Raw genomic sequence first — 23676 nt, forward strand, 5'->3', positions numbered from 1 at the left:
AGTTTCTCACACCATGAATGTTAGACACGCCAGGTTAGGGCCATTGTGTGGTCAGACCTCGTAATTTCAATTTTGGTTGTGTAATGACAATAAAATATCCTTTTCTTTCCCTTCATAATTGAGAAATATAACATTACTGTACTTACTTCATGTCAATGATTGTTTAAGCCTGCTCACCTCGTTTCTACAGAGAAAATGTGTGCTGTATTCAGGAAATTGCGTCTGAAAATCTTTCAGCATTATTCCATACTTTTCACTAAGAATTGATGCTAAAGTCCACCTAAACAACATAGCAGAGCACCAGAAGGCCTGTGTCAGTGCAGAAGAGATTGTGTTTGTGCTAATAATGGTCACTAAAGTTAGTTTTGTAACTAGAATGTGTACATTTTCAAGAAATGAGTACAATTATGCAGATGCCTTTGATCCGTGTAAACTTGACGAAAAATGTAATGTTTCAAAAACGTTTAAAGTATAAAACTCAGGTATATTAGTACAATTATATTTTTATTCATCATTTAGTGGCAAACAAACAAAGACACATACTGTGTTTCAACATAACTAAAAACGATCCCAAACGACCGTACATGAAAGGCAAAAGCAGCTCCAGTCAAAATACATCCTTAATGTCCTGCCCCGCTTGCCGTAGAAAAATACAGCTTTGCTGTGCGTACATACTGGTCGTCCGTTAGCCTGCTAGCCGTCTTGAGGGTGTTTATCATCATGGAAAAATGCTCAGCAAAGAGTGTTATTTTGTACGTCGATAAAAGAGGATATGACGGCGATGTGGCTAAATAATGGGAAACCTTCTCGGAAGAAATACGCAACCTTCTCGTGTAACGGAACAAGACAAAGCCGTTTTGGTGAGCTGACAGCGGTGTTATCAACAGATTAGCTACCATACAACAACACACCGCTCGAGAAGGCGCACGTATCTATTGTTTTATTTGAACGCAGTTAATAATTACACAATGCACTTGTGTTGATATGAGCTGTAAATGTGCCCCATTTGTGACAGCTGTTGAGATAAAGTTCAAGGGCAAATAGAAATCCTTTAATGTTGATAAAACTCATGTGTGTGCTACTATCAGTATTAACATAATATCACCAATTTGTAAAATAGGTGTGAACGTCATTAATCAATATGAAACAGATACAGTGGTCACATGTGTGACCCAGTTTTTGCTCTGTATTGCTTTGCTATTGAGTTAATAATGTGTTATATCTTTCTCACATAAGAGTGTTTGAAAAAAAAGAAAGAATATATACATATATATATATTTCTGTGACTTCCCAGCAATTGAAGCAGCAGAGAGATAAGCTCAAGCAGTACCAAAAGAAAATCACCTTACAGCTGGAGAAAGAGCGAAGTCTTGCAAAGCTGTTGCTGAAAGATGGCAGGAAAGAGTGAGTGTCCATAAACTGTTGCAATTCACTCATGATCATATATTCTAAAAATGACTCTGAAAGTGTTCTGTACTTTACTAATGTGGTCTGATAAAATATCACTGCAATAAATGTTGGTTTTTATGGACGCTACAGTGTTACATTTTGTTGAAAGGTGTTTATTTACAAGCTGCATTTTGTGGTTCTCTTGAACACGTGTTTCCGATTCCCCATTCCACTCATCACTGTTTTCTTTGTGATTTCAGAAAAGCACTGCTGCTGCTTAAGAAAAGAAGATATCAGGATCAGCTGCTAGATAAGACTGAAAATCAAATTTCAAACCTTGAGCGCATGGTAAGTTTTGTGAGATGATTCCATTTGATCCTTCTTAATGGGGAATGAAATCATTATCATGGTGTCCAGCAGCCGTAGAGCATCAGTATCTTTCCATCGTGTAGCTGTTGAATAACTGGCTCTCCAATAATGTTCAGCCAATAGCAAACGACTGTGTGCCACACGCGATAAAATTACATTTGTTCTTAATGTCTTTGTTTTGAAAAAAGAGAAAGTATTCACTGTGATTCCTCTATGAAATGACATTAACACTGGCTCTGTTTGAGGAGGCCAAATGGAACCCAGTGGTCATTAATTTGATTATTTACTCCTTTGCATTTACCACCGTGACCCATCAAAATGCCTGCTATGCAAAGGGCCCATTAAGAAGTCTTTCTGCAAAATACAACATAAATCTGAGCTGTAAATCGGACCATTTCCAAAACCCTACTTTCAATCAGTGTTGTATTCAAGACAGCACATATGACAAGGACTGCATCACTGCTTTTAACATTGCACACTATTTGTCAACAGATTCAAGATATTGAATTCATGCAAATTGAGATGACAGTCATCGAAGGACTCAAGGTTGGGAATGATTGCCTGAAGAGTATGCACAAGGTACTTGTTCTTTTTTGCTGCCTTTTGTATTTAGCTCTATGCTTTTCTCATTATTGTAATTAATGCACAAGGTACTTGTATTGACTGATTACTTAAAAAGCAACCGTTTTCAAAATGTGATCATTGGGAGAGGATTTTGCAGAAGGGGGAAGTGTGTGTCTGGTGCAAATTGAAAATGAAAAGATTAAGAAGCAATGTTTTGAGTGCAGAGCTCTGACTCCTGTATATCAAAATCACCTCTGATTATCTTAGTATTCAACGCGGCCTGTCTTTTCCCGTTTGTGACAGATCATGTCAATAGAAGACGTGGAGAGAATCTTGGATGAGACCCAGGAATCAATTGAATATCAAAGGGTAAATGTCTGTTCGATGTTGGTGTTTGTTTCTACTTCTCTTTTACACTCAACAAATATAAAGCACCAGTCAATTTCCTCACATTACAATGTTCCTGTACACGTTCTATGTTCTTTCCCCCTGCAGCAAATAGATGAAATGCTGGCTGGAGCCCTGACACAAGAGGACGAGGACGCTGTTTTAGCAGAACTGCACGCTATCACTCAGGTGGGTGTTAAAAAGTGGGGGGATTTACATGAAAAGTGCATGCAAATAGTCTGGCCTCATGTCTGTATAATATACAGAGGCAAGACAATCGAAGATAATTTGGAAAAGAATTTCGCAGCCACAATATAATTTTCGATGTAATAACAGGCTGCAACTGAAACAGCTGTGAATATGATTTTGGTTGATTCATAATAGTAATTAAAACTGCTCTCTTGTAAACTAGTTATTATTCCAAATGACATACGCTCCCAAATGACTATGTTTTGACTCTTGACTCACGCATTTATACATATTACACACAAAAGCTTTAGGGCAATGGAACATTTTTCTTCTACAAGAAAAATAAAACATTTCCTCTGAACACTATAAAAGTTATGTTTTGGATACAAATCATAGTATAGTTGCATGTAGTTGTTGTTAATATGATGTATGAATTTTAAAGCTAGTAATTGTAAACTATAGTGACAATCTAATGTATTGTAAAAGGCATTGGTTTTGCTTAACAACAGAGCATTTAGTTCCTCTCTCTCATTACTTTGCATAACATTTACTGTCTTTTTCTCCAGGGAGAAGATATAGCATTTCCAGAAGTCCCAACTGAGCCAATACCAGAAGTCCCAGAGGCAGCTAGAGCTCAACCAGGTAGAGTGAATGTTTGATTAATATCACAAAGCCTTAGTTACACAATTGTCAGAGGTGTTATTGATTCCTGGCTAATTCTGTTATTGTTATTGTTTTCTAGAAAGGAGAGGAGGGAAGAACAAGCCAGACAGAGAGATGCTGGCAGCCTGACAGACTGAATCAGTGGTCTTTGTTCAGTGTTTTACTCTGTTTAAATGGAGGAGTTTGTGTTTGCGTGCACATTCTGCTAATTTCGGTATTTAATCTAGAGCTCCAACGACTATTCGATTACAAAATGAATCATTGACTATTTTAATAATCGATTTATCGGTTTGAGTGTTTTTTTTTTTTCTATAATTAAAACCTTCTTAAATTTGAATATTGTCTGGTTACTTTGCTCCATATAACAAAAAAAACTCGGACAAAAAAAGACATTCAAGACCAACCAGGGTTGGTAAAAAAAATATTTTTAGATACACATGAAACATACTTTGTTTTACATATTACATTGAGGTGTAGTAACAGTAGACTCAGTGTGTTTTTCTTTCACAAACTGATTGCTTTTTGTTTTTCCTGTTCTGCATGTCAAATAGGGGTCATGTGACTCTCTCACTGCAGTGTTCTGTGACGACCAGAAGGTGGCACTCCTCGCCACTTCTTAGCTCAACACTGCAGAACAGGTGTCTTTATTCACACAGCACACCAGTGAAGTGTGTATGGCTGCTTAATAAAGTAGAAAGCTTTTGTTGCCGGATTTGTTGTAGACTTTAAGACAAGAAAGCCAATACATTATTAACAATCTGACGCTAAGTGGGCTCTTAGACCCAAACTAGTTTATACAATGAAAGTTACTATCAAAACTTACCCTCTGTGAAAAAAACATCACTCTTTGTGTTAGTGAAAGCAGTATGCCAGGCTTATTGCCTTACATAAAGCAGATTAAATGAAATTATTCAGAGAAACGTGACATTTATAGGTTACCCAGAAGGCAGCAGTGATATTCACATGGACAACACTGCCTTGTAAATAGCATTTTCTGATCACCTTAACCTGAATAAGCAATAACCAGACTAAAACGTGAAATATTTCTATCTTAGCTACATTTTATAGAACTATAAATCGTAATTGGATTAAAGCAGTTCATGTTATTTAAGTCATTATTGGACTATGTACATTTAAACTGTGAAAAATGACTGGAATTTTCCATTAGAAACTCATGTAAACAACATAATCAGAATTAGGTCAATAATTGGGTTATTGTTTCCAATGAGACTGGGCATATTACTGCTAAAAAGCACCACAAGGAATGATATGATTGATATTCATGGGGCAGACTGCACTGCACAGTAGTTTTTTTTTTTTATCCATGACATTGATTTAGAACTACAATTTTCATTTTGTGTCTGAAGGGTTTCCTTTCACTCATAATGACAGTCTCCGCCTAATCCTTTTACGCAATTTATTGTTTTGTGGCTGCAGAGATTATAGACTTGTGTCTGTTAGAACTGATCATACCATCAATTAGAATGTGTCACAGTAAACAGGTACATTTTTAAATTTCCCTAGGGAAAGCACAGTATTTACGTAGACTAATCAGAGTTAGTTGTAAAGAAAAGTGCACTTGCCTCTGGTTAGTGTGGGAAAGGCGCATAAGTTTGTACACGGTATGTACATTTAAAAAAAATAGCACTGCATCCTAAGATGTGGAAAATGGCGTTTATATTAAGTGACAAAATAAAGGCAAATAAAGACTCTGTGATATAAGGGCTGCAGTGATTGATTAGTAATGGGAAACTATCTTGATAACAAACATGCGCTCTGATTTCAGGTTCATGAATGTGAATATAATTTGGCTTCTTTCTTCTGTTTTTATTAAACTAAATATCTTTGATTTGTGGACAGAACAAACCATTTTAGGACGTCATTTTGAGTTTTTATGAAAGACTGGTCAACATTTTCCAACATTTTATCGATTAATACAGGAAAAGAATTGACAGATATATAATAGATTATGAAAACAATTGCTAGCTGCCGCCTGATATGCCAATATATCAGGAGTGGTGGGAATGATAACTGATACAGATATATATATATATACATTTTCCCTGCGCCTGAGGTCATTTAGCCTCTTCTATAGTGCAATTAACATAATATTTTGCTAATGTATACATTTTTGCCATTAAGTAAATTAAATAATTGTAAAAAAAAACCTAGTTTTAGAGGGCGCTAGCATAGAACTCAAGGAGGTAGCCTATTTAGCCTACTGTTGTCATACAGTCATATCGGCAGATATCCGTTAATACATTTTAAAGCCAATATCTGCCGATACCGATATCATGCCGATAATATTTATTTTGTCTGTATTTCTGATTTCTGATTAGCAGACTCGACTGCTTGCTTTGTATGATATAAAAAAAGTGTAGTGTTTCATTAAAAAAACAAAAAAGTTTTATTTCATGTTTATTTTCGAACCCTGTCAAGGAGCGACATCAAAGGTGGAAAATCCGAGCTCTGGCTTGAGTCCGTGAAGGCAGCACAGCGCTGTCAACTGTGCTGAAGGAAGGAAGGAAGGAAGGAAGGTGTGTTCAGTTGGAGTGGGGGATTCAGGAGCGCAGCATCGTCTCGCTCTCTCACGGGCGCACCGCCTCGCCTGTTTCTTTGATCCGCGCCTCGTGTTGCACTCACCCGTTTTACTGCCATTTTACGCGGATACAACGATTTAAGGGAGAGCAAAGGCACACACACACACACGTATATGGTCCTTGCTGAAGATTCCACGATGTCTCGCACCGACGAGGTTCACCGCTTGACGGAAAATGTTTACAAGGTAAGGTTGAACTAATGAACAAAGTTTTGGAAATACGTGTGATGGCGTGGATTCAGGTGTACGTAGCAGCACACCTGGAACCAGACTTTGTTTGTTTACTGGTTGGCCTGAATTAAAACCTCGTACATGTTTTCCTTGGATAATCTATAGGGAGAGGCAGCTCAGCTGGTTGATTTTTTTTTTTTTGTCAGTTGGCACTTGACCAAATGTCTCACCCCCTCCCTTTTAAGTCATTCATTTACTCCCTCGGCCTTATTGTATTCCTAAAATCCACCCTGCTGCATTGATAGTGCTGTCGGCCTTTCCTTCCTCTGCATGGTGTTCTGGCTAAAAAGGGAACATATTGCATTCCAGAAGTCAGTGTTTGACGGGCAGAGAAGGTTGGGCTTATCTGTTGCAACGAGTAAACATTTGCCCCAGAGCCATTTCAACATTCAAACCCGTTCCTACCTTCAGTGAATAAATAAATAAGGCCGGGGTGAACTTTACCTCCAAATGTCAATTCTGACAACAAAGACCCTTAGTTAATAAGATCAAGTCTCTCTGACTGAGCACTTGTGTAATAGAATGGAAAGAACTGCTGGTTTGGTTTATGCACAACAGTACACACACACACATGCAATGTTGATGAGTGTCTGATTGTTCAAAGGACTGATGGTTGACATTGTGCAGCTGAAGTTATACATTAACAACCGCCTCATTGGCATGAATGTTAACACCATGTTGTCCTCACCTGTGCCTGTGTGACGCCAAGCTCAGGTTACAGTGGTGATCAGAGCTGGGTGCCACCCAAAAAAATGGTGGGGTTTTTTCGTCAATAGTTTGTAACGGCGGGCCAAGAATGGGCCGAGGCCGGCTGTTTCTACTCCTGCTGGAGCTAAACGTGTCAGAAAGGAGGTCAGAGGAGCGTAGATGGAGTGACGGATGCTTCGTTTCTGAGCCAGAAAGGGCCCCACTGCAGCCTTCAGTGTCTCCCTCTGACTGGGAGTCAGATGCTATGCTCTGGCCGGGGTTTGTCCAAGTGTTTCCACCAACTGTTGTGGGTTAAACAACATGGACGCACTGTATGTGTCCAGATCCCGAACCCTTGGGGAGGAACAGGATGGTGTTGCTCATTCAAGTGCAAGGGGGGTTGTGCTCTATCCCTGGTGGGGGGGGGGGGGGAAGAGCCCTGCCAGAGTGCTGACAGTCAGCCAGAGTTGCAGATGGGCAGTGAAGTGCAGGCACAGACTTCCTCGTCCACACTGGGGATGTGACCCAGTGGCAAAAATTAGAAGGTCCGACATGGGGCTGTGCTTTTGTCATTTCTCATGTTTTCTGTACTTTTGTTAACCCCGGCACTGTGTAAGCAAGTTCTTCCCATGTAAATTCCACCATGTCAAGAGATAAGATGATGAACTTTAACAATACACCGTATGATATGAGGTGTTTTACCCCTGAAACTGCTTTGGCAATGTATTGTAGGGGCATAGTTGTCGTCTTGATACAAAACATGGAGCATTATCTAAAGCTGATGTGCACTCTGTCAACTGTAATGTCACAGGATTGTCAAGCACATTTGAGGAAATGGTGAAGCTGCAGGAGCCTATTGCACAAGTATTACAAATTAGATCATAAGTAATTGAAAAGAAGCAAAACGACTCCCAAGTTTACGGCAATGTTCCTGGCACAGACAGTTGTACACAGCGATGGGATGTTGTCCTTGTGTAGTGCAGTTTTTAGGCTTTTTATTTTGAACTTTCTATTGTTGGAAACCCTCCCTAAAAAGCCAGTTTCACTCCAATCTACATTTAAATGCGTCCATTAACAGCGTTTGTGTGTGTGTCTGCTTTGTATGCGAGCTGAAATCTGTGAAGAAGAGGAGATGTGAAAACATACGGCGGCTGCTAAGTCATTGCTGCCAGCAGCTGGGCAGATACTGAGTAATTGCAGGGGAGAAGAGGGGGGTAACACCATTGCTGTGAGTCATGCGGGCCCAGTTAAGTGTGTGTATTTAACAAGGGTGGGCCTAAAAAGGCGAAATGAGTGAGCGACTAAGGATTCAGACTCTCCACGCAAGTGTTGCGCCGTCAGTCAAATCCGCAGGCACACCTTAGCTCGCTTTTATCTTAATCAACAGGGGAGTCAACCCTGCAAACCCTGCAATCCCGGCGTGATCCTCTGTGACTCACTTCAATTCTCCTCCCTCGCAAAAACAGGTAGTTCAAGACATACAGTCATTCCCTCTCTGACGAGGTGAGACAGATACTCAGGACTGGCACTGGGTCGCTGTGTGTGTGTTTGTGTGCGCCGCAGTCATCTTCACCAGCTGGCTGCGTCGCTGAGTGTCTGAGAGAAGTGATGCCCTGGGTCAAGCCTCTTAGCACGCCAGTGGGTTAAGTCTGAGCCTTGATCGGCTTGGGGGGGGTGGAGGACACGTCGAAGTGAACAAACAGATCAATCAGACTAGAGGAAGAACACCAGAGAATAATGGGGCTGTTTTTGTTAAGTCGGTCACTTTGTAATGAGTTTACTTGTAAAGTTGAAATAAAAAATAAATTAAAAAAATGAAAAGGTTCAGGAAAAGGTGGTGGACGTTCACCGTGAGCACAGTCTCTGCCTGTGTTCCGTGTGTGTAGCATGTGGTGCAGGTTTCTGAACACACCCTCACAGGTAAGGGAAAAGACGGGTGTGTCTCTGCTCTACCAGCCCGCAGGACAGCAATCATTTTCCCATGCAGCACCACTCCCTTATTGTCAACACAACCTAGGAAACGGCGGATGACGTTTTCTCAAATGACTGTTGTGAAGAGGACAAAAAAAAAAAGTCGTACACTGCATAGCACGCCGTTGGATTAAAAGCTTTAATCTGAAAAACACTTCTTTTTCCCCCCCTAACGTCTTGTGACATCATAGTTTTGTCTCTCCTTTGCAGTATTGTCGAGAAATTCGCTCCACTTGAATGAATGATAGTCGAATGATGATGATAAGAGGATTACAGTTTCATGTGGGAGATCTGAACAGGTGGTCTCTTAGCAACAACGTGCCATTATTCTTCTGCGTTTCTGTCATATTATTGTGCTAAAAGACTTGGAGCTGGAGAAGCCAAGTGAGTGGGAGGGAAAGCGGTGGAGGTCATGTGGTTCTCTTTTTTTTTTTTGCCAGTGCCCATGTGGTTGTTTTCAGAAGGAGATAGTAGGGTGTTAGAGGTGTTACTTGTGTTTGATGAGAAGTGCTTTGTAAAAGCTCAATAAAATGGTCCGGAGTCTTCTGTACGAAGCGGTGCTGTACGTTTTCTCTGTTGTCACTGTTGTCGCTCACAAAGGAGCCGTCTGAAGTCGCTTGAAAGAAGATGCCATCCATCACTGTGTTTTAAATTTGCTTTCAAGGGGCATATCACGTCGGGCACCACTTGGGCTGATAATAAGCAATTTAATGGAGTCTAAAATGACTTCAGTTCCTGAACATCTGCCTTCAGAATATTGTGTTTCAACAAGTTTATGCCTGTGGGTGCTCAGGGCCTTGAAAAGATTGCATTATGCACTGCAGGAGATATCATAACATTCATTGCCTGAACAGCAGATTTGTTCCCTGTGCCTCTGACTGCGATGCAGAGAGGACTACTGCTCCACACACCCACCTTCTCTGCTCGTCCGGGGGCGGATGGTTTAGAGACATTCACTCTTCCCTTTTTTTTTTTTTATAACTCATTGCTGCTTTTTTTTTTTTCTCAAGGACAGAGACTGGAGATGCACAGTGCTAAATTCAAGGCTATACTGTAGTGAGTGCATTGAGGCTCTGTAGCTGAAGTAAAAGGTTGATTTCAATCCACCTTGTCGTTGTTCAGAAAAATATTTGACTTCTCCCTCACAGAAATATGATACGTTAATTGACAATAAACGTACAAATGTAACCAAACACTTTTTTTTGAGGGTGTGGAGAGGACATGACGAGAAAGGGGAAAAAAAATAGATGGAGACAGTCCACATCCTTGTTGAAATGGTCCCTAATTACTGTGGAGGGTGAAGCTATAATTACACAGCCTCAAAGTAGACGCAGAAGTAGAGACAGGAAATTTGAGTAAGTGCTGTGGCAGTGGACAATGCCTTTATATTTGTGGGTCAGAAACTATAGTTAACATGTCTGTGGCAGCACTGGCCACACTACACCTCACTGCCAGCTGAGCAAGCAACCACAGTGGCCCTATGAGCCCCAGACACATGCTATAAGTAGGCGACCCTGCATCCATAACCACATGGTTTTGAATGTTCCTTTAAATTAGGACATTTTCTCACAGGGAAACTTTGCCATTGATGGTCTTTAAAGGTGTCCCTGTATCGTGCTGATACATCGCAGATACAAATCCATTTGTTCAGCACCAGAAACATAGTTTTTTTTTTTTCCCCCCGTCTTGTTTTTGGGTGTTGGTGAAATCAGAATTTTGCAAGGAGGTCAGTATTATGAGGGAGACACACACAGTTCATCCATAATTCATAGAAACTCTTTCTAGAGGCTTTAAAGCCGTCGTGCAAAATGCTAATTCACTGATATCATCTTCATCGAAAACCAGTGAAATAACGTGAATCAAAACTGAAGCTTTACTTTGAACAGTTTGTGTGCACGCCATGTAGAGGAATAACAATTTCTGATATCCGTTAAATGTCCTCTGGCTTTTGAGTCAGGTCCTCAGTTTATTAGAGTGACAACAATATATTTTCTTTTTATCTTCTTCTCTGCTGAAATGAATGGGTGTTTTGCTGGTCAAAGAACTAAAGCTAGCAAATACCGCTGGGTCCTGGTTGCTGTGGTAACCAGTGCCTGTGTTGTGTTAGTGGAGTGGCTGATGCTGGGCTGAGGAGGAGGAGGACGAAGAGGGGGGCATCTCACACACATACACACATACACGCACAGAGGCAGATTAAGCGCAGTATTTTGTAGCAACCAAACAATTTTGGTGTTTTGTTGTGCGCTTACAGGAGGGGGAAGTGAGGTTCAAAGGTTAGGGCCAGACAAAGATGAAAGATGTTTTTCATTAGCGTTGGCAAAGCTTCATGGGAAAACATTCACTCAAGTGCAGGGGATACCTTTCTTTCCAAGGTATACAGCACTGCAGACATGACAAAGCACTTAACGTCAGCATGCGCTGTCATGCAGTGGCATGCTACTGACTTTGAAGAAGTTAACTTGTGCATCCAACTGTCATTTACCCTCTCTGTTGCCAGTTTGTAAAACGATTATTCCAAATAATCAGATTGTGTTTTGTGAATGTCACGGACCCGGTTCTTCTTTCGACTTCTCCCTCTCGGGGTCACCACAGCGGATCATCTGCCTCCACCTTGCCTATCCCTTCTGTTAACCAGACTGTCCACATGTCCTCCTTCACAACATCCATGAACCTTCTCTGTTGTCTTCCTCTTTTCCTCCCACCTTGCAGCTATATATAATCAAATATAATCGCTATCGCAACCATCTCAACCTTGCCTCTCTTACTCTATTTCCAAACCGTTCAACCATCCGTCCTGGTCACTCCCAATGGAAATCTCAGCATCTTCAACTCTACCACATCCAGCTCCACCTCCACTGTTCCTGCCACTGTTTCCAAGCTATACATCATGGCAGGTCTCACATAGGTCACCCTATGTTCCTGCATGTATTCACCACAGCCGTTTCCACCCTTTTTGCAAAATCGACAACCATGTGTCCTTCCTCATTCCTCTCATTAAACCCATACTTTGACAAACACCTCCTTAACACCTCTGTTCCCTTCACCAACATGCCCATTACAGGTTGCTCCAATCACCACTCTCTCTCCTCTGGAAACACTCTCTTACCAGTTCCTCCAACTTACTCCAGGGCTCCCTTTTTCTCTTCTAACTGACGGTCAACTTGTGGGACATAAGTGCCGACAACAATCAACATCACACCTTCAATTTCTAGCTTCACACTCATAACACTCTTCCTTTCTTTTCTCCTGGTCTTTTGCACACACAATATATCGACCCTCCTTCTCTCCATTATATCAGCCAGCTTTCTCCCTTTACCAGTCATAACCTCTATATATTAAGTCCATACTCATTACCTTACCCCTCTCCTCTTCTGTCTGGCCAGCAGTAGCCCAGTTTCCATTGGCACCCTGTTGGTCAATAGCTCTGATGGTGGTCGTTGTTAACCCGATTGATCCACGTATTTGATTTGGCAAAGGTTTCATGCTAGATTCCCTTCCTGACGCAACCCTCCCCATTTATGGGCTTAAGGGTTTGCGACCAGCACTAGGAGACCACTGGATGTGGTCCCCTCAGTGGCTGGGTTAGATTGAGTTTGTATGGCAAAAATAAATTGCTTTGAGGGGATTTTTAGATTTATATTAAAGGAATACTTCACCGATTTGCATTTAGCTTTGTATTACTAGAATAGGGGTAGTATTTTTGAAAAATTGTGCTTCCCAACCAAATCTTAATTCTTTTTTCATTACGTGCCCACCAGAGAGACTTGGTCCGAGGCTTGAAACTGCAACGCTAATTCCACACTTTTTAGACCCACACGTAGGGGGAGGGGCCTCATTCCCAGAATGTAAACATTGTCCGCCATCTTTGCTAACAGTTACGCTAACAGGACACAGAGGAAACTGAGGTTGGGAAGCACAATTTTTCAAAAATACTATTCTAGTAATACAAAGCTAAATGCTAATTGGTGAAGTATTCCTTTAGTTTAGTTTAGTTTAGTTTAGTTTAGTTTAGTTTATTAGTTTAGTTGAAAAGGACTATGTACAGAACCATGTCTGTACCACAGTTAGTGGAATAGCTAATTTGCATCTGTGGTCCCTGGGCAGGGAGTTAAAAGACAGTAAAACACATACTAAACATTACAGACAATATCAGCAACAAGACAACAACAACATTACAGGAAAAAAAACATCTTACAAAACACATAATCAATTTGGTGTTCTTTAATGATGATGTGTCTTTTGCTACACTCTGGGTTCTCCGGTACCCTCCCACATGTCCAAAAACATGCAGTGGTGTGATAAGTGAATGATTGTTCATCTCTATATGTTGGCCCTGTGATGGACTGATGACCTGTCCAGGGTGGACTCCCCTTTTTGCCCGATGGGGCAGCTGGGATTTGCACCAGCAGCCCTGCAACCGTCATGTGGAGGATTGGATGGATGGATGTTGTACGATGATTGTATAATCAGAATCCCAAGGAGAATTTATGAATCTAACTAATCTTTCAAAAGGCTATACAAACTATGCAGTGGTGCAAAATGGAGTCAGAGCAGCATACGCTAATACATTTATTGTGCACAAAAAAGCACTGAGCTGATATGCACCAAACTTGGTAGAAAGATTGGACAGAGGTCAGGGAAGAGACCACTGAAATGTGTTATGTATCCAGTTCAAAGGACATATCCAGGAACTATCATCAGCATGTCAAAAATAACAAATGTATTTTGTCAATTACTCAGGAAATAATACATGGATATTCATGAAAATCTGCAAAGAAATAATTGTCTTTTTGAAGTTATAAGCTGAAGGTGTGTTTAGTATGGGTGCCTGCCTGTGGTTAAATAGACTGATGTATAGTAGTATTTATTGTACAGCTCCAACAAAACAACAACCATGGAGTTTTTTTTCCACCATACTGCTGAACTTTGCTCTCTTCTTTGGAGGGAGACAAATATTCACATGGTGTGCTTGGATTCGATCGTGGCCCTTACTGAAAGCACATGTTGTGCTTTCTGCAGTATTAGCAGTTTTTTTTTTTTTTTTTTTTTTTTTTTAAAGGTATGCAAGGTCGGTGTATACCTGCCTGGCCTTTGCTCTCAATACGTTTATACCTCTCTGTACAGATGTGTCTCCTTCGGAAAGGTCTCTAGCTCGTCTTTTAGGCATTGTAATAATTCCATCCCTTATGAGGAAGGTAAATCGCTGACTTACTTGTGCCTATTTTTGAACGTGATCCTCAAATGAACTAGGCTTTCTCTGTGTGAAACATAATAAGATTTGGAATGCAGCCTTTCACAAGTGCCTGCTCTCTTTCCAGCACAGCATACAGGCCTGACATTCTCAGTGATGGCAGGGAGAGGAATTGTTAGGACATGGAAGCAATTTGTGATGAGCTGTGACCGGCCTTGGTACCAAACTGACTCACTGGGGAGAAGAGCCTAGGCCAACAGAAATAAACAGCTGTTAAAAAATAATCACACATACTCCACAGACTGCAACACTGCCACATATTATCTACACAAAAGTGGACTTTTGTATATGGATTTCACCTCATACACTTGCTTAACTCTCCGTCCTGCTTCATCCTCGCTTGTGTCCTCTTCTGTTCTCATGTTCTCCTTCACAACATGCATGAACCTTCTCTTCTTCATCTTCCTCTTTTCCTCCTGCCCGGCAGCTCCATCTTCAACGTCCTTTGTCCAATATAATCGCTGTCCCTCCTGTGCACGTGACCAAACCATCTCAACCTCACTTCTCTTACTTTATTTCCACACTGTTCAACCCGAGCTGTCCCTCAAATGCTGTTTAAGTGCAGATGCTGTTGCACTCCTTGTTCAAACTTTCCTATTATGTACTGTATGTAAATAAATTGCATTTTTAGTTATTTTAGCAGCATATAGATCATTATACGCTTGATGTATTCCTACGATCACATTATTTCAACAAGTATGTCTTCCACAAGTACTGCTGCTGTTTTTAATTTAAAAGAAATGACATAATAGTACCATTGCACAATTACCAGTTTACACAGCAGCACAGTAAATAGTTTGTAGTAAAAAGGTCACTGAGAGATGTCACAAACACACATGCACACCATGGTGCTTCTTATTAAGAAAGAAAGGGCCAACTGTAGGCTGTCATTAGGTCTGTCCTCACGTTATCCACTTTCTTTACATTCCTCTCTGATTACATTACTTGGCTCGGCTGCCTCTGCCGCCTGTCACTGCATGACATGCTCTCCTCGGAGCCCGTCCTCAAAAATATAGTAATTGGTGGCTTCAGGAATCCTGATCTTGAGCATTTTTAGGCCTACAGCTGGTTGCCATGTAGAATGGGGGAGAAATCTGGATAAATGAGCAAGAGGAAGGGTAGAGGGGAACAGGTGATGGCATCCTGGCTTCTGATTGCACGTGATTCCCCCCGGCTCTAATCAGCTGGTATTACTTTGAAATGACCCCCTTCTTTGCATGTCATTATTGTGTTTGCGTGTGTGACAGAAGCGACGAGAATGAGCGGAGACGGATGAGTGTGTCAGAGTGTGAACAGGCGACTTATTTCGTTTACTCTTGTTTCAAACAAGACAATAAGATAATTCAGTTTGTTCGAGGGAGACATTTGAATCCTCATTTCCCTTTTATCTGCGGCCTTTTGTGCACGCGCTCCCGACTTCTTCATATCCTTCTGTGTCACCACCTCGCAGCACAATCGGGTGTCAGACAGATTTGATTCATTCTCCAGGAGACGTTCTCCCGTCCACCTTTTAATTGTCTGCTTTAATTCGTACCCCGCGCACTGATAATGAATTCATTCAGTTGCCGTGTAATGCGCAGCGTGTCCATGTCGCCAAAGGAAAAGATTACACTTTAGCAGCTGTGACATGTTTCTCATTTTATTATTCCTGATTGAAAGGTGATACAGAGAGGGTTTTTCTGAATGAGAGGGGATTACAAAGCTTTACCCCATAATAATTGAAATACTGCACTTTTCATTTTGCATTTTTACTTAATATCTCTCTCTCTCTCTCGCTCTCTTTCTCTCTCTCTCTCTCTCTCTCTCCTCTCTCTCTCTCTCTCTCTCTCTCTCTCTCTCTCTCTCTCTCTCTCTCTATGTCAATGCCTCCTGGCACCATTTCCCAATTAGCTACCACAATTACCTATGTAGTACAAGAGAATTGGGATGACAAATTTAGCAGCAATGGAAAAAGAAATGCCTCACTGGTTTCCCCTTAGCTGCATGACATGTAAAATGCAAAAAGTCTGAGACGTGCAGTAATTAACGCCTCATTTATTTACTTCTACTAGTTGCGGATCGTGAAATGATTTATCTTAAGTTGGTCCATGATTTGTGTGTGTGTGTGTGTTCGGCACCAGTCGTGTGTCAGCTTCCCCTGACCTCCTCAGTGGGAGAATGTGCCGTAATGATGCAGCACCGGGCTTTGCCTTGTTATGTAATCCTCCTACCGCTCTTTATTAGACGCCTTGTATTAATGTATGTGCACGCGTGAGCATGCAGGAGTATGAGTGTGTTGGTGATGCACTCATTTATGTGACCATATCATGTTCCACGCGATGCACTTTACATCAGTAGCGGGTAAAGCTCGGGAACATTTATGGAATAAACAATTCCTTAGCGACGTCCACGGGGACGTGTTAGTCTTTTATCTTCCCAGAGGCAGCAGAGAGTGGGGGGGGCGGGGATACCTTGTTATGAGCGTTGTGCGCGTGAAGATGGGACTCTCCTCCAATTATTCTCCCATCCTATTAGACTAACAGAGCCAAATGGTAAATAAAGGCAGATAGTTGTTGCCGTCAAATTAGTTCACACTGCTCTGGTTTGTGGTAGTTTAGTAACACAAAATGCTAACCTGACGCCCTCTGTGAAAGACAAACCAAAAAACCCCCCAAAAAATCTGCGGTGTATTTGTCTTATCTTGGATATTATGTTCTTTTTTTTTTGTGAATTTTGTTTAAAACACAAGTGTTGTGTTTTCGAAATAAGTTTCTCGCCATTATTCCTGAGAGCTGCTGAGCCGTTGCACAGTGAAGTGGCTGTGATTCCGTTTTGCTTGGGGACTAGACCCAGTTCACAGAGGAGTGGGAAGTTAATTGTGAGGGTGGTGACCTCTAATTTAAACCAACTAATGGCCAGGGGAAACTAAAGTAACACCTGACCTGTGTTTTTGCTTACTGTTGTTTTTGTGTTCCATTTTCACAGTGACTAAGGCAATGTTTGAACCTTTTGCACACAATTTGCTGAGGTTGGCAATATGCCTCCAAACTGCAGTAAATCAACAACGTAATATAATCTGTGGCTCCTTCTACCGTCTCAAAGACCTGAAGCTTTTCCAGTTCTCTTAGTATGTTTTTATATTGTTCTCAATAAAAAAATAAATATTGTTCTCAAAAATCAAGCAAGCAGTGAACTTATTGTTATGTTTTTTTTCATCATTCTGTCTATATGAGCTTAAATGTAATTTAGTCAGGCAGGTGAAGTAAGGTTGTCAAGATACTCTATTTACGTTTTGACAAAATGGTTAATCACAAAATAATAGATTAAATGGCATTGTTTGTCTCGTGACTAGGGCCAATACCTGTTTGTGTCCGCTTGCATCTTTTTCTGCATCATTCCAATTATTTTTTGTTTCTGATACAAGTGCAGATACAAGTGCAGGTATGCTGTGACATAGTAAAATAGTTACTGTCGGTAATGAAAGTATCAGTGATTTGTGTCTGACTCACTGCTATTTCTATTGGGGGTGTGTTGTGCTGCACTCAAACCACTTGAACTGCGATTCCTGACGGAATACACACCACATCAAGTGCGCGCACACCCACATGCGCAGTCCTATGATAATATTGGCTCTCATTAAAACAAAAAGAACCGCGCACACACACACACACACACACACAAACACACAAAACAAAACAAAAGACGGACAGGGAAGATGAAGGCAAAAGGAAAGATTCTGAGGTCTGGCTGACTGTATGATGAGGCATGTGGTTTTCAGGAATGGCTGGGGTTGTTTCAGGTTGACACCGGTGGCAACCTCCTCACTGCATCATTCTGCCTCAGTGTGGTTTCAGGCTAGAAGTAGATTATTAAGTGTTCTCCTGCAGTATTGATGGCTTTTGTGGGGACTGCTGCTGCAGCAGTGTTGTGTGTTGTCTCAGTCCCCTGGCTGTTCCTGACTGAGCTGACTGGGGAGCGGCTAATTGGAGGAAGCCCTGAAGGAGCACAGGAGGAGGATAGAGACGAGAGGTAGACGAGCAGTAGAGGGAACGACGGTGGTGGAAGATGTCGGGCGTCTTGCTCTCGCTTCATTTGAAACTGACTCGGCCTGCAGTGTAGTAAGATACTGTACATCTGCTTTTATAATGAACGTGAGATCAGTCATTTGTGTTCTTACGTTCTAATGAAGTGCTATTCACACAGACTATTTATCATAATTACTTTTTTGTACAATACCAAGATATGCTAATATTTCATAAACACATAGTTATAGAATGAAATTACTTGTGAATGATTTCTCTTTGCACCACCGTTTTGCCTACACATGCACATTCACACAGTGCATCTGCTGTGAATATAATACTTTTTATATCACACCCATTCACACTTAAGGGTTCAGTGGTTTGCCCAAGGCCCACAGATGACAGAAACCAGGGATCAAACCACCGACTAGTACAGTAAACAAATGGCATATGTGCCACCAGTGGTACGCGATGTTCCTCTACTTGTACTTGGATGAGTAGCAGAAATACTTGCTATATATTGGGACAAAAAACCGGGACACATGTGTGAGGAAGAGGGAAACAAGGGAGCAAATGATCTTAATGGGATTAATATTTATCCTAGGTTTGGTCAGCCCATTTTTGCCACTGTATTTTCACATTGGCTGTAATTGTAGTACTAATGTCTCAAGGCATCACCAGCTTTGTTGTTTTTATGTCATGACTCTGGATTGAACATTTGTATGTAACGCTCAAGTATGTGTTGAATAGACTTTTTCCAAAAGCAGATATTTATTGACGAAAATAGTCGGACAAAAAGTTGCTCCACTCCAGATTTAAGAGAGCCGGGGGTCATGCTATTGTTCAAATGAAAAGGTAGGTCACTAGCTTGTCTGTGCAGAGTGACAAAAAATGTGTCAACAAACGTGCTTGTTGTAGATTTCTTGGAGCGATGGCTATCTAGCAGTGGCGATAGCTCTAAGACACCAAGGGAAGGTCAGCTTCCTCTAAAATGTCGTCAAATATGTACTGTGTTGTATTTTACATTTCAACATTAAACGTGCACTACAACGTGTCACTAGTTCTTTCAGAATTTGTTTCATATTACCATAGCAACCTCCACAGTAAAACCACTTGAAGCTCAGCTTCAGCTGTTCTCTATGGGACGGCACAGAGTAGGTTTTTCCCACTGTGGTGAGTTTGATGGTGATTGGACAAAAAATGTCACTTCCGGGGAAGCTGGGCTTCCACGAAAGTGGATGAGGGGGTGGGCAGGCTTAAACGCTGGGCTTCTGCATGATGATTGGAGGAACTGTCTAAAAGGCGGAACCAGTTTCTGATTGACAGCGTTGCAGAAACGTACACAAGAGCAGAGCCTTTACTTCTGTGTGGATTTTGCGATGGAAGTCTGTAGACAAATAGCTATTTGTATGTTTTTATTTGCGCAGCGATACAGCCCATTTTCATTTGTACATGTACATACAAATACTATTATAGCATTTCAGCTTTACTTTCCTTGCTCTTTTTGTTCGTTGGCAGAATTTATGTAAGAATTTATATATAAATACCTGGGCCTGAAATGAGCTTCCCCAGTTTCAAAGACCAGCAACCACCACTATTCATGGTGTCAAACGACTGTTGCCCAGGGAAGCTCCGCGTGGCAACTCGCTTAAAATGGAGGCAACAGCCGAATCGCAAGACCGCTGCTGTACTATTTACACGGCTCTTCTCATTAGCAGCCATGGTGACCCTTCGTGTCCATCATCATAATCCATCTAATGCCCTAATTAAGCAGTTAATATAGCAATAGATGCTGTATTGATTCTTTGAAGCATTATTTAGATCCAGAAATATTCTTGGCAGCAGGATTGCATTATTTATTCAATATTTTCCTGCTGATACTACCTTGCTTATAAAATCCCAATATCGTATTCTCAGCCCTGTATTAGTAGATGTGTCGTATTCCTGCCAGTACACAGGCCTAGTAACTACACGCATCGCTGTCACGACACTTTTCAACCATCACTTTGTTTTGAGCCTGCTAGTTCATCATCCACCACCGTACTGCCCCCTCCCACCTGAACTATTCTCACTATCAGAGGGCAGGATGTGGGTGTTTAAAGCTCTTTTCTGTCCTTTTATTAACATTCAAGACGAGCACTGACTGTGCCCAAAGATTCTGTCGATGGCTGTTTGCGTGAGACATATTTGGTGCAGCTGAGGGAGGTTTGTGTATGTCAGACAGATGGATAGAAAAGCAGGGACTGTAACAGGATGACAGGATTAATAAAGCGGGGTGCAAGTATATTCTCTTTGCCCTTGACCACACTACGTTGATAAGTGAAACCTTCACCTCCCATCTATCTTTTTATCTTTTTTTTTGTAGACCATCATGGAGCAGTTCAACCCCTGCTTACGGAACTTTGTTGCCATGGGGAAGAACTATGAGAAAGCCCTCGCCAGTAAGTATTTTTTTTTTTTCTCATTTATTTTCTCTGCATTCCCTGTTTTGCTGCAGGTTCAGGCACACCGCCAAAGCAGCACTTTCCCTGTTTATTATTCTTCCTCTCTTTCCTCCTGCACGTATCTGTCTCCCTATATGTCCTTTTGTTTCACTAAAAAGAAGGACGATATTTATCCTCCTGCCAAATGAGCAGGTCTTTATCACGTGGTGCACAGTCTCATGGCGTGCTATTCAGGGAAACACAAAATGCCACTAAAAAGCCCGATTTGCTCGACCCAGAGGTCTAAAAGGCTTTGATTTGCAGGGGACGGGGAGACACACGTCCACCCACATGATGCAGTCACTCAAATTAACACCGAAAATGACAAAAGGGCTTCATTGGTAGGCTTTCTAGATCTGAAAGTTGGGATTTATTTATTTATTTGTTTACGACACAGCAGTTAGTCGCTAAATCTCACAGCACCCGGTAAGTGTAAAAGCAACAGATGCAATACAACTGACTGAGTCCAACTGCCTGGCAAACACAGTCTGGAGCTTATTGTGCAATCCTTATGACAGCATGAAGAGGATGAGGCAGGTACAGGGAAGGGTAGAGTTGGTTCTTCCTCCCCTTCTGCTCCTCCGTCGGACTTGCAGTCAGAGATGGGATAATCCCGTCTGTCTGTTGTTGTGAGCCCCTCACCCCACATGTCATTTATTAAAGTAAAGTATCCTTATAGATCCAGCTTATACACTAAGCCACCCTTCAATTTTGCATGCACACACCCACCCTTCAAAAGCAGCATCAGTAATGAAGTGCCAGTTACTGTACTTGGAGATCTCTTTGAAAATGTGCTGCAGCTCCCACTCACTCAAAAACACATGTATGTACTCGCAATTTACAGTCGCTCTCTCACTCACTCTCTCACTCACTCACTCACTCACAGTTTACCACATCAAGGGGGTCTGTTTGGCATAATGGGGAGAAATCAGCTGTGATGCTCTGGGGGCTCGGCTCTCAGGTCTCAGGTGTTCCCCAGCATGAGCGGAAAGGAAGGAACCCACAGCATCCTCTGCCGTTGACTCGGCTGTAATTGGGATTAGCATTAGCATATGTCCCCTCAGTCTCGAAGCAGAGCTGTGAGGCTTCCAGCCCGGGAGACTTCCTCTATCGCAGGGCTACATCTGTTTGCTAGAATTAGCCTGCCCCTGCCAGGCTATTGTTGCGACTGTGTTTCTCACCTGGCAGCTGTCTGCAGGCACAGGGCCCATCTGTCACCTGGACTGCTGTTGAATTCACCTCCAAAAACGCAACAACCATTACTCACCGGAGATGGACTGATTGGCAGTCTGTGTGGCAGTGGGGCAGAAACCACTGGACACGGACTCTGTCCTGTTTGACCTTTGCTGCCTTGCGCTGGCCTGCAGTCGAAATAATGGGGGGGGCAGAGGTTGGTTATTGATCTGTGTAGTTAGGAATACTTGTGGTCTTTTAAGTCCACAACGGAGAATAGGAGGTGTTAGTGCTGATTAGATTACATTTACAGCTGAAGCATTGTGTGATGGATGTGTGTCGCACATGTGACCCCTAGTTTTAGGGATCCTTGACTAAATCCCTTAATCGGTGAACAGATTAGTTTGAGAGGTCGGGAAACGCACAATACGGGCCACACGGTTGGTGTAGTGGTTAACACTTGTGCCTTTCCAGCAAGAAGAGCCTGGGTTTGTGACCCAGTCGGAACAAGGGCTTTTCTGCATGGACTTTGCCTGTTCTCCCACAGTACAAAAACTTCAGATTTAGGGATTAGGCAAATTGACCATAGGTGTGAGTGTAACTATGAGTGGTTGTACTGTCCAGGGTGTACTCTGCCTTTCACCTTTTGTCAGCTGGGATTGGCGAGATTGGCAGCCCGTGACCCTCATGTGGAGGATAAAGCAGTACAAGACCAGTGAGTGATGAGTGAGTGAGGAAACACGATACATTTATGGGCCGTTACAGTTGTGGTATTGATAATGATTCCCTGCGGCTCAGAATAAGACCAACACCTAACAGCCGATGTATGGTGCTGGAGAGAAGACCTGTATACCAAAGATTGCTCTAAGATGGTGGCCACCTGGAAAATGTAAGCAAGCTGACCCGTGAGACTGTATTTAAAAAAGAAAAACGTATCTCACTGGCAGCAGCTTTAATTAAAAAACTCTAAATGGAAAACTTAAAACCTTGGGGTTAAATTAAAATAAACCAGCTTCTCTTTCCAGTTGGATAATAACCAGTAAACAAGAAAAGAAAATAGTTTTTAGTCGTCGTTCACCCAGCAAGCACAGATTATCTGTCTGAAAATAATTTCCTCCTTGCAATCAAGCATGCAGAGTGCCAACAATGAGATGATGTTGAGTAATTAGGAGGAATCATCAGTGGTGATGGCAAGAAGCTGTGATTCACTACATGGAATATGTTTTGAGGGGAAGACGGAAGAAAAGAGTGTTTTTCCTTTTTATTTTTTTGACGCCACTGGCCAAAAAGAACACAATTCAAAAGATGCACTGTTTTTGTAACCTTTACATTTTTTTTTTGCTTGTAGGTGTGACATTTGCTGCCAAAGGCTACTTTGATGCTCTGGTCAGAATGGGTGAACTGGCCAGTGAAAGTCAAGGATCCAAAGATTTGGGTAAGTGACTGATGTGCATACCTGATGACTTGTATTTGTTTCCTTTTCTCTCGTGGCCATGGTCACGCTGACTTTCAGCAACACCAATGGCACTTTATACACTTTCATACACATATTCATGTTGCATCCACTTTCTGTGTAAAAATGTAGCAGTTGAACCCGAATGCCACTCAGAGAGTGAGTGTGTGGGTTGGTACAGGAGGCGTTTTTTAATGAGAATTCTTTTATTTATTTTTTTACTGAATCATTTTAGTCCTGAAGCAGTTTGTTGTTATATTCTTTTC

General features: G+C 41.8%; 2 protein-coding genes across 7 annotated transcripts in view; both read left to right on the top strand.

Moving 5' to 3' along the window:
- The first annotated feature begins 651 nt into the window (after positions 1-651).
- LOC131475627 (charged multivesicular body protein 6-like) lies at positions 652-3898 on the top strand. Its single transcript, XM_058653863.1, has 8 exons — positions 652-860; positions 1295-1404; positions 1650-1737; positions 2251-2337; positions 2626-2691; positions 2818-2898; positions 3465-3540; positions 3641-3898. The coding sequence occupies exons 1-8, from the start codon at positions 795-797 to the stop codon at positions 3688-3690; spliced, it is 624 nt and encodes a 207-aa protein (XP_058509846.1). The 5' UTR covers positions 652-794; the 3' UTR covers positions 3691-3898.
- A 2201-nt stretch (positions 3899-6099) lies between these two features.
- baiap2a (BAR/IMD domain containing adaptor protein 2a) overlaps positions 6100-23676 on the top strand; it is a 49303-nt gene continuing 31726 nt past the window's right edge. For 5 of the 6 annotated variants that reach the window (XM_058654669.1, XM_058654666.1, XM_058654667.1 and 2 more), the window contains exons 1-3: positions 6100-6346; positions 20667-20742; positions 23306-23392. In XM_058654669.1, coding sequence (XP_058510652.1) covers positions 6275-6346; positions 20667-20742; positions 23306-23392 — 235 coding nt within the window. In that variant the 5' untranslated portion in view covers positions 6100-6274. The remainder of the gene's footprint in view (positions 6347-20666; positions 20743-23305; positions 23393-23676) is intronic. The other variant, XM_058654670.1, reaches the window with a different exon arrangement.

This window comes from Solea solea, chromosome 16 (genome assembly GCF_958295425.1).
Source record: "Solea solea chromosome 16, fSolSol10.1, whole genome shotgun sequence".
Lineage (NCBI taxonomy): Eukaryota > Metazoa > Chordata > Actinopteri > Pleuronectiformes > Soleidae > Solea > Solea solea.

Bases quoted from the DNA above. Each gene is read 5' to 3' on its own strand.
- LOC131475627 (XM_058653863.1), top strand. From the start codon at position 795: ATGGGAAACCTTCTCGGAAGAAATACGCAACCTTCTCGTGTAACGGAA. The intron at 1,405-1,649 runs GTGAGTGTCCAT...TTGTGATTTCAG, and splicing joins CTGAAAGATGGCAGGAAAGA to AAAAGCACTGCTGCTGCTTA. The intron at 3,541-3,640 runs GTAGAGTGAATG...ATTGTTTTCTAG, and splicing joins GGCAGCTAGAGCTCAACCAG to AAAGGAGAGGAGGGAAGAAC.